The 11255-nt window shown below is 26.4% G+C and overlaps 1 protein-coding gene across 1 annotated transcript; it reads right to left on the bottom strand.

Annotated features, from left to right (window-relative positions):
- Nucleotides 1-675: 675 nt before the first annotated feature.
- LOC109811258 (ATP-dependent caseinolytic (Clp) protease/crotonase family protein) lies at nucleotides 676-6895 on the bottom strand. The gene is made up of 16 exons (XM_020374947.3): nucleotides 6785-6895; nucleotides 6605-6648; nucleotides 6323-6406; nucleotides 6138-6206; nucleotides 5525-5588; nucleotides 5123-5196; nucleotides 4926-5009; nucleotides 4736-4820; nucleotides 4426-4511; nucleotides 3835-3956; nucleotides 3666-3726; nucleotides 3471-3569; nucleotides 3128-3229; nucleotides 2974-3015; nucleotides 1040-1146; nucleotides 676-955 (listed from the first exon to the last, which is right to left on the bottom strand). Exons 2-16 carry the CDS (start codon nucleotides 6635-6637, stop codon nucleotides 910-912), a joined length of 1158 nt encoding a protein of 385 aa, XP_020230536.1. The 5' UTR covers nucleotides 6638-6648; nucleotides 6785-6895; the 3' UTR covers nucleotides 676-909.
- Nucleotides 6896-11255: the final 4360 nt, after the last annotated feature.

The following is an 11255-nucleotide window of genomic DNA, read 5'->3' as shown; positions in this document are numbered from 1 at the left end:
GCTTTATGAAATCAATTATACACATACCAAATGCCATTAATCAATAATTTTATATATTCATCTATTTGTCCGTATAACGTGGGTTTCTATGTATCTTGTATTCCCTGATTTCAACTACATAATATCAACTCCGAAAATCCATTTCATGCCAAGTTCAAACAATGAGAGATGTTATAGTACTTATTTTTACTTTTATTTTGAGTTTAATTTCTAAGTAACCTCACTGTAATTTATTATTTATTTTCATTATCATCCATTTGAAAATTATCATAGTTATTTTCTTGGGGAATTAGAAATTACTGTTTGAAAGACTTTTAAAAGTTTCAAACTTTTAAAGCAGTAGTTAACAATCTTGATTTCTCATTTGATATCAAACACTTCTTGATTGTTAATTCTCACAATGATGCATGTAATGTTTAGTGTCCACTAAATTACTATCAACTATATTTGACAAACTACTTTCAAAATACATTTTTATTTTCTTACATAGGAATCGGAGTAATTAACCAAATGTAATTCAGAAAGCTTTTCATTGTGTCTCATATCATGGAACTATTCAATTGAATGTAACCTTCAATTCATCTTTTTGCACCTCAACAATTTTCATTTAGAGAAATTTGGTTAAATAGCTTAATTAAAAATTTATTTAAGAGGAACTAATCATAAACATGAGAGTTGCTCAAAAACTTGACAACAAGTTGAAATAAATAGGGGAGCATTACACTTTTGCAACATAGTTTTACTATACATGTAACATAGTAGCAACAAACTTAGAGAGCTGTTCTTGAACTTTTTTCATGAATATAAAACAGTAGCCTGGATAAATGCATACCAGAAAATAGAGAAATCCATGACATAGCTTTGGAGAAATTTTAAAAGAAGCAACATCTAAGTAGAGATTGGAATTTCTCAATTTTGAAGAGCATAAGGTGAATTCTCATATTTACCATCCCACCTGTTTGGAATGAGAGAAATTTTGGTTATACAGAAAAATTTAGTTTAAGAAAACATGGTTATTGAAACAAAAACACCAATCAACCTGCATTCCTCAGTTTCTGGAATCTGCAGCTCCAAATTCTTCTCAAATGGCTGAAAGATCAAGTCCAACTTTCTATCTTCTACTTTGTCCAGCGATGAAGGTTCCCACTGAACAAGGTTGTAATTTAGTATTATAAAAGACACAGCAATTATAATATTTTTAATGATTTTGGACATGATTTTGCTAGTAGCCAGTTGATTTTGAGTTTAATTTTTATAATTACTGTTTAACAACACAATTGGCATTCCTTGACTGGCTTTGATGCATGTATAATTTCCTAACCAAACATGGATATAGCAGTGTTCTAGTCAAGTTTTGTGGGTTATAAATGCATGATTTTTCTAAAGGTTGAAATATAAACAAGCTAGTGTGTTGAGATAGCCCTACCTTTAAATGCTGATTTTCATCTATGAATGTAAGAACCTTAAAAAGTAATTTAATTTTCCTTTTCTTAAGTCTGGATCATTTTTATTTTAGTGGAACTTTTTCAAACAATATCCATGTAACAGCTTTCAACTTATGGATGGGATTAGTGGAAAAAGAAAGGAATACTTAAGTTAATGAAGATTAAATAATACATGCCTTGACTTTTTCAATTAAAAATTACCAATATGATAAGTTTGTTGATTTTGTAATAACTATCATAAAAATCATACTAAAGATATTTTTGATTAGTTAACTGTATACAAACTTTTACACTAATACATATCTATTAAACTCATTAATGAATTAGTTTGACTCCATCTTTCATTAATGCATATCTAACAACATTGGCAGTTCCAATACATATAGAAGAAACATGTGTGCATGCTTTATGTTGAGATACAAACAAGTCTCACATCTTATAAAAAAAAAATAACAACTTATAAAGCATACACATACTCCAATGTAAGAGAGGTCTTTTGGGTAATATCCAAAAGCAAAATCGTGATGGTTTAAGCCCAAAGCAAACAATATCTCATCATTGTGGAGTATGTTTGTGTAATAACCTTATAAAAATAATACTTATAAAATATTCCTTCAAACAAATATCATAAAATATTCCATCAGTGATATCAGAGCTGCAAGGTTGGATGCGACAATAACCCTCATTACCCTCATAACTCATAACATATAATGTGATATATAAAGATAAATTTCGTTGCATGAAAGGTACAACCCTCATTACCCTCATAACTCATAACATATAATGTAATATATAAAGATAAATTTCGTTGCATGAAAGGTTAGGTCCCTTGTTTGAGGGGAGGATTGTTGAGATACAAATAAGTTCTACATCGATAAAATAAGAGAAAAAATAACAACTTATAAAACACACACATACTCTAATGTTAGAGAGGCCTTTTGAGTGATGACTAAAAGCAAAACCGTGAGGGCTTAGGCCTAAAGCGGACAATATCTCATCATTGTAAAATATACTTGTATAATAACCTTATAAAAATAACCCTCATATAATATCCCCTTAGACAAATACAATAAAATAATCCTAACAGTGGTATCAGAGCCGCAAGGTTGGATGCCGTAACAACTTTCATAACTCATAACATGAGGCCTTTTGGGTAATAACTAAAAACAAAACCGTGAGGACTTAGGTCCAAAGCGGACAATATCTCATCATTGTAGAGTATGTTTGTGTAATAATCTTATAAAAATAACCCTCATAAAATATTCCCTCAGACAAATACCATAAAATAACTCCAATAGTGGTATCAGAGTCGTAAGGTTGGATGCAATAACAACCCTCATAACTTATAACATGAGGCTTTTTGGGTAATAACCAAAAGCAAAACCGTGAGGGCTTAGACCCAAAATAGACAATATCTTATCATTGTGGAGTATGTTTGTGTAATAACCTTATAAAAATAACACTCATAAAATATCCTATCAGACAAATATCATAAAATAACCTCATCACTTTAGAAGAGAGAAAATACCTTTGGAGCATTATCCTTATCAATGGTGAGAGCTCTAATACCCTTCTCATCAAAAGACAGTAAAAGTTTTCATCAGAGTTTAGTAGGGAACAAATTCAAAAATCTTTACAACATTGAGCTTCTTTCTGTAAAAATTTGAGACAACACCAATTACCTCATACATATCCTCAGATATTGTAGTCCTCAGTATATTCATTGTTAATCTGAATTCCCTTTTTAGGCATTCAGCTAGTGTTTGATTCCTTCCTTCACGAACCTGTACATATCCAAGACTCAGTGATTAACAGATTATGCATTTTCTGTTATTTGTCTTGATTTTAGTTTCTTATAGAATTTGAAGGATAATACTTGTAAACACCTAGAAGGGAAAATTATTGTAGTTACATATAAACATATTTGTGTAAACCTCAAGTTTTATCTGCCAAACATGATTTGAAGCCCTCAGTACCTGGAGTACAGTCTAAGATCTTACGAAAGTCTAATAATAAAATCCTTACCGATCTAAATGCTATTTTCAATGCAGTTGGTGATGATCTTTTCATCCCTTTTAAAACTGCACCTATCCATCCATTTCCTTCCTTGTTTGCTTCAACTTCCTTCAGATTAAAGCACATAGTCATATATAACGGTTCACAAAGGAATCAGCATGCAATAAGATAAAAATATTCTTATGGAAATACTAAGAAACTTACCAATGATTTTATAATTTCCTCTACAGAATCCTTTGAGAAGCACTCATTGATTATTGGTTGCCTAAAAATCTCAAAGGTTACTATTGTCTTGGGCACAGTGCAATTTGATGGTAGCAGTGAGAATAAAACTAGAAAATAAAGCACAGATCATCGATGAAAAAGTGATTACTTGTTTAAGATACTCTCTTCATCAACTTTAACCTCTGAAGAAAATTCTTCAATTACTGATCTTACGGCATTCTCATCACCAGAATTCAAGCTAATCAAGCGCCTCTCTAGCTCAGCAATTTTCTGGTACACCAAAAATGTCAGCATCATCATTCAAATTAGCACTTAAAACTCATAATATATCTAGCAAACACCTAGTTATTTAAGCTAATAAGGGCTGGTCTAACGTTTATCAAGATCTAAAGCAAATTTTAAAATGAAATCTTGTTCTTTTTTTGTAACTATCTTATTGGTATGATTTATTCACCGATTTTACTGATAACTAATCTCTACTGAAAAATTTGATTGACCATAACGATTTCTCTTCTAACCACATTTTTTTTCAACCACAAGACTCGAACCTCATATCTTAGATCAATGACTTGTTCGTAAATAACTTTATGATGAAGTCTTTTTATACTAATAGATATAATTTATTATTATTACTATATATATATATATACATATATATATATATATTTATTATTTTTTAAGATGAAAATTTTATAAAATGAGAGAAAGTAATAGTAGCAGAAATTGAAGATAATCAAACCTCAGAAGGAACAAAATGGGTGGCCAGTCCAACAGCAACTATTTCCTTCCCACTCAACCTTCCTCCAGTAAGTGCCAAGTATTCACCTGTATATTACATGCATGATTTCATTTCTAATTTTCTATGTAATCTGCTAATAAGTTTTTCTTTATTTTAAAATCATTTTATGCTATTTCAGTAAAATTTTGAAGACACTTTTAATGTCAAGGAAGGATAAACATCTAGGGAGATAGAAGTATAAGAGGGAAAAAATTTCAAAACAGTTGAAGAGCACAAGGTAAACAAGAATTCTTCGTGAGATTTTGGTTACCTAAATGCCCTGGTAAACGAGAATGGTAGTATGAGAAGCCACAATCAGTATGAAATCCAAAACTTGCTTCAGGAGTGGCAAAAACCTTTCAAAGCATTGTTTGAACACACCACAAAAAAATTAAGAATTATACCACAAAGCTAACTGAAAATGGATTTAGAAAATGATATCTAACAAGAGAAATACTCACAGTTTTTTCTGTTACAACTGAGAACTTCAATGGGGCCAGGAAAGCTGCACCTCCACCCATTGAAATTCCATGAACAAGTGCAACCTGTTATAGTATAATAGCACCATTCAATAAAACAATGAGACTTAACTTATTTTCACAAGAACATATAGCCTTATATTTTTTAAGGACAGTGGAATTAAGTTCCTAAACCGAACCTGGGCTTTCTTGTAGGTGTTAATGTGATAGCAAAGCCAGTAAAATCTGTAGACCACTTCAAGGCATGCATCCTCTGTGAAGAAAAAATGCATTACTTCAAAAGGTACTAGATGTAAAAAGATATCATCTTACTTATTTCTCTTCTAAATATCATCTACATATGCTCACTCAAAAAGAAAAAAAAAATGAGAATCCTCAAACCACATTATTTTTAACAACTCTATTATCAAGTGAAATTCATCAGAGACTTGCTAAAGTGGTTCCACATGAATTTCATCTAATAGTAAAGAATGTGTTAAAAAAAATGTGTTATTAGTGTTTCTCTGTAGAAAAAAGTGAAATCTCTAAGGGAACTTGTTTGCACAGATTCCCGAAAATCCTATAGAGAAAGATGCATTTACTTGTTTTCCTGCCATCATAGAACACTCTCAAATCCCCTCCAGCACAAAAAGCCCGACCAGCACCCTGGAAAAACAATTGTACAGCAATTGAGTGGAATGTACATAAGTGAAAAACAACAAATGCAAGAAGGTAGATTATTTCATTTTGGTAGGTTATAATAAGAGAAACAGTCATAAAAAAATAAAGAAGAAAACATTAATAATAGCTCACTAGATTATTTCAACAATTTCAGTTAGTGACGTTGTAGCACAGACAGCAAAATTGTGCAGGTTCAATCTCTGTGGTAAGTCTTCTTTTGAAACTATAATAATAATAATAAGTTTAATTTTTACACACTAGTTTAAAAAAATTATATAGTCAACCAATTATATATATATCATCATAAATATGATTCTTAAAGTAATTACTACAAAAATCAACAAACTTATCATATATAGAACCTGAATAGAAACTAGTTTAAAAGACCTTTTTCTTTTAGAACTTTTCTACTATAAAAAATTCTTCTAAACTTATATTCAAATATGTTCATAATAATCCACGATTAGATATATTGTAAAAACCTTTTATACATTCTAATTAAATAATAATCAGAGTAATTAAGTAAACAGCAACCTTTATGATAATTAGCTCTGCTTTATCGTCCTTCTCCCACTTTTCCAAATATGTTGCTAGCAGAGAAACCTGAAACCATTTAAATTTAGTTTTTTACTAAAAAATAGCAGTGATATCAGATGCAATAGATGAAATGAACTCAACAGAGAGAGAAAATTTTGGAAAGTTGAGCAAATCAGATCTACCAGTTCTGGGGAGATGGCATTCAACTGCCTTGGCCTGTTCAAGGTGACCACCCTTACATGCTCAATCTCCTCTCCAACAACAACCTTAACATCAAAACCAACAACAACAACCATAATATCTTATGAAATTTTCTAAAACCCTTCATGGGTGGTAGATAGCAATTGCAAATGCAATTTTTCATTTTTACCAAAAACAAAGATGCAGCATGTCAAGAGAGAAGGGAAACTGTCATCAAATGAAAAACTAATAATCAGCCATTGGAAGCATGATGCAGTGCTTACCTGTTCATCTGGCACTGCAGAACTTGGTGCCATTGAGGTAAATCCTGCACAATAATCAAACAATAAATGACATTTGTGATCAAGTAAATCAAGTTTTAAACCCAAAAGAAGATATTAAATTATTATTGGCAAAATAAAATAAAGGAAAAGTGAAACTAAAATTAACAAGTTGAAGTTAACCTGTGAGAGTGAGTATGAAGGAAAAATGAGATAGAATAAACGTAAAGGAGGATGAACTACAAGTAGTAGCTACTGAGTTATATATAGCTTCTTAAGCTTTTGAGGGTAAACACGGAATAAGGAACTTCGGTTAAGATTTGCAACACCAAATTTTCAATGATTAAATACATCATTAACCAATTTTACCATGCAAGATAATTGGTAATTAGATGATAGATTTTTTTTTCTTTCATAAATATAATTTACACAGTATTTCAAACAATAAAAAATTAATCTATGCTTACTAAATTTTTATTGACTAAATATTTTAACTTAAATAAGAATCGAAATTAAGAGTATTATGTCTTTAGATTACAGTGTAATATTCTTTTACGTTAAAATCTTTAAAATATTAAGTAAAATGTTTAATTTTATATTATATTTAATTTTTTAAATTAATATTTTTATATAAGTTACTTATGTTTTATTTTTTTTCATTTATTAAAATAGGAAGATAAAAATTATTTACTCCTTTTTATTTTTAAATAATCTTAATAACATTTTTTTTTAATTATTTCAATTCTATCTTTCTTTTTTATTTTCTGTCAATTTCGGTTGTATTAATTAAGGTCATGTACCTCGTGGAAATGGGAAGAAAGTGAACTAAGCTTAGTCAACGAATATCTGTCATGTCATATAGTATTTCACATTTATGTTTCTACCAAACACTAAACATATTCGTAAAATAATATATATAATATAAATTTTATTAAACAGTGATTAAGAAATAAAAGTAAAAAATACTATAGGTAACGAGCTCACTTCCGATGTATTTAAGAAAAATATTAATATTTGTTTTTTATCATATTTGCAACATGGTATCTTAAAATTTGAAGATTAAATACAACACTAATTAAATTAATAAACGTGAGTGGAAAAATATTAGTTACAATATTATTATACTAAAATGTTTTTATTTAAAGAGACAAAATATAATTATGAATTATTTACATATTTAAAATAAATGAAAACCCGTAAATCGATAAATATCTTAAAATTAAGAGAAATGTGTATGAAGAACAAATATTTAAGTAGATCATTGTTTAATATTTATCAAAGTTTGAATAGTAATGATAATAATATAATTTAGAGTAAAATTATGTATGTATTGAGTATTAAAAATGTAATAAGTGTAAATAATTTATATTATTAATTAAAGTTATCGTTGGCATGATTTTTAATAATAATTATTATAAAAACAATAAATTTATTATATATATATAATTTGTAATTAAATGAAAATACAAAATTATATTTTATTGTAAATTATATTATTATTATTATTATTATTCAAGTTTTAAGAAATATTAGACAACTGTTCTACTTAACTAATATTATCCTATGAATTTACTTAACATCCAATAATAAAAAATAATCCAAAAGTCTACCCCTTCTAACCTCTATAATGTATTGTGGTGGTAAAGTGAGTGAGGATAATATCTATTTATTTATAATATAATATTAAAATTATTCGTAAAGTGTGATGTTGTCACAACATATTTTTAAGAATTATAGATTTTATTATATTATTTTTTATTGTATATATAATTAGGATGAGTAGACGGACTCGAGTTTGCAGACCAGTCCATAAGTCTGTAAATTTCGCGGATAACGGGCCCGTTTTTTTCAAATCCGTATGACTATGTCTAATTTTTGAGCCCGACCCATGAAGTTCGCGGACTTGGCGGATTTAATCCGCGGGCTCGCAGGCTAGTCTGCGGACTTCACTGATTAATATTTTTAAATATTATGATTTTAATATTAAGTTGTGTATTTAATTTTTTAAATTATGATGACATTAAAATTATGTTTAGTTGGTATGTATTTGTCAATTGAATTACTTTTATGGCATTTTGATGCTTTTATTATTGAAAATTTGGTACTATTATTTAAGTATTTATAATTATTTTTATTTTAATATTTTAATATTTAGTATTTTAAACTATTTTAACTATTGATAAATTTTTATATGATAAAATTTAGCTTATAAATAAAAAATATATTTTTTCTTCTAATTTTATATATTTTTATTTTTTAAAAATTTATTTTTTTAACTATTATTTAGGCCCGCAGACCAATCCGTTATCCGTAGATTTTGGCGGGCCGGATACGAACTTAAAAAATAAGTCCATTTATTGCGGACTTATCTTAATAATAAACCCTAAACCCCTATATATACAATACTCCTCATAATACACATTTATGACATTTATGTGACATATTTCTTTTAATATATTTATTATCTAGGTTATTAATGTTTTTCAAAAAAAGATTTGAAATAAATTATTTTTATTGATTACTAGAATCTCATTAAAATCTTTCCATATCATTCTTTTAAAGAAAACTCTATGGTACCCCATGAGTACCGGAACAGTCAAATATATTTTATATTTTTTTATTATAATTATTTGTTTTATTTTTATTTTAATTTATTATTTTTAATAATTTATCTTTATAAAATTTTCTATATCTTTAAATTATTTTTATATTTTTTAAATTTTATTTTAATGTAGTATCCATTATAATTAAATAATTTAATATTAATATTAATATTTTGTTAATAGGTTTTAATTTTTTTTAGTATTAATTTTTTTAATTTATAATATAAATTAATTTTTCAATTATATTATTTATTATTTTTTTCTTCTTATTTTAATATTTTTATAATATTATTATATTTTTTATTTTTTATTTTTTAATTTTATTACATATAAATAAAATTTATTATGAAAATTAGCCTTTTGATTATTTTTTTTGAATTAGTCTTTTTGATTGATTCATCTTCTACAAATTTTTTTATCTAAAATTTATGTTATTTTAAATTTATTTTTAAAATTTATTTGTTCACATAATTTGAAGTACCAAAACTTTTCAATTATCATGGGTACCATAGCAGTTTCCTTCTTTTAATCATATCTCTTCTCCTCCACTTTCTTAAGGATTATAATGCATTTTGTGTTCTACACACTTTTTCTGTTGGTTATGTGAGTAAGATAAATTCAATAGTACTTTTTGAGTTTTCAATTTAACCACATTGCTCCGATAAATTATTTTTTAGAAATGAAATTGTGAATAATAATGGAATTTTTCTACATCTTTAAGATTTTTCTCCATTATTTATGTATTTTTTTTCTTTGATTTGGAAAGCTTTAGAATTACTATGCATAAAATTATTCTAAATTAGAATGGAATTAGATTGCTAAAGTATCATGCTAATATAAAATAATATTTTATTTTATCCTTTCACTTAATTAATGCAAGATTTTGGTTTTCTGTATATAAGATTTACGCAGCAACTTAAAGATCTTGCATCAGCTTAAAGATAATGTTAAGTTGTCAACTTCTCAACTTGTGTTTTTCTTCCATTTTAAAATTCTTCTAATTTAATATGTTACATATTAATTAATTCTTTATTTCTCTCATTGTTTATGTGTATTTTTTGGACCTTTACTTCCAAGAAAAAAGATGAATAAATGATAATAATAATCGACAATTATGTTAATTATAATTAGCAAAATTTTAAAGTAATACTAATAATCTCTATGAAAGTAAAAAAACAAAAATGTATAGAAATTAATGACTCTAAAAGAGCATAGGGGACATTGCATAAAGTTATAATAAATAATTTAAAAATTAAAAAGTAAAGTTATAAAAGAAATTATTTGTCTTTAAATTATTTGTTATTGAATTAGAATCAATATTCCTTAATTATCGATTAATATTAGTAATAATTGGTAATCAATTATAATTTAAAATTATTTGTTTCTAAATTTGATTATAATTAAAATTTTAACGATTTCTGAGTACAATTAGATTTGACTTCAATGTTTCATTATGAGATAGTTACGTAAATTAATTTTTTAATTAAAATATTTAATATAAGTTTTTATTAAAACATTAATTTATAATTTGTATATTTATATAAATTTAAAAAATATAAGATTTCTAAATTTAATTTCAACAAAACATTATAATTATTTATTTTATAATTTTATATGATAATACATTTTTCTAATTTTTGGAATATCTGTAAATTATCACATAAATATTAATTTAAAAATATTTTGTGTAATTAATATATATATTTTTTTTGTAAAGATAGAAAAAATTATAAAGATGATCGCAATGAGAATTGAACCTAAGTCTTCATGTTTCTAACTACCCCAACCCCTCTCCACCCAATTAATATAATCTTGATATATAAATATTATTTTCACCTATAAATTTAATAACTATTTAATTTTAATAGTTTATAAATTTATGTTATTTTTAAAATATTTTAATATTTTCAAATTATATTATATACCCCCACAACTTAGGAGTGAATATCTGGTTAATAATAATTGTAAGAGCAATCCATATGAACATGCTATAATATAATATAATATAATATAATAGCACGCCTTCACCTACCACTTAAATTATTATTAAA

Source organism: Cajanus cajan, chromosome 2, assembly GCF_000230855.2.
Source record: "Cajanus cajan strain Asha chromosome 2, NIPB_CcT2T_4, whole genome shotgun sequence".
NCBI classification, from domain to species: Eukaryota; Viridiplantae; Streptophyta; class Magnoliopsida; order Fabales; family Fabaceae; genus Cajanus; species Cajanus cajan.
This window is presented reverse-complemented; position numbering and strand designations above follow the sequence as displayed.

Bases quoted from the DNA above. Each gene is read 5' to 3' on its own strand.
- LOC109811258 (XM_020374947.3), bottom strand. From the start codon at position 6,637: ATGGCACCAAGTTCTGCAGTGCCAGATGAACAG. The intron at 3,727-3,834 runs GTAATCACTTTT...TGAGATTTTTAG, and splicing joins GAAGAGAGTATCTTAAACAA to GCAACCAATAATCAATGAGT. The intron at 3,230-3,470 runs GTAAGGATTTTA...GGATATGTACAG, and splicing joins TGAAAATAGCATTTAGATCG to GTTCGTGAAGGAAGGAATCA.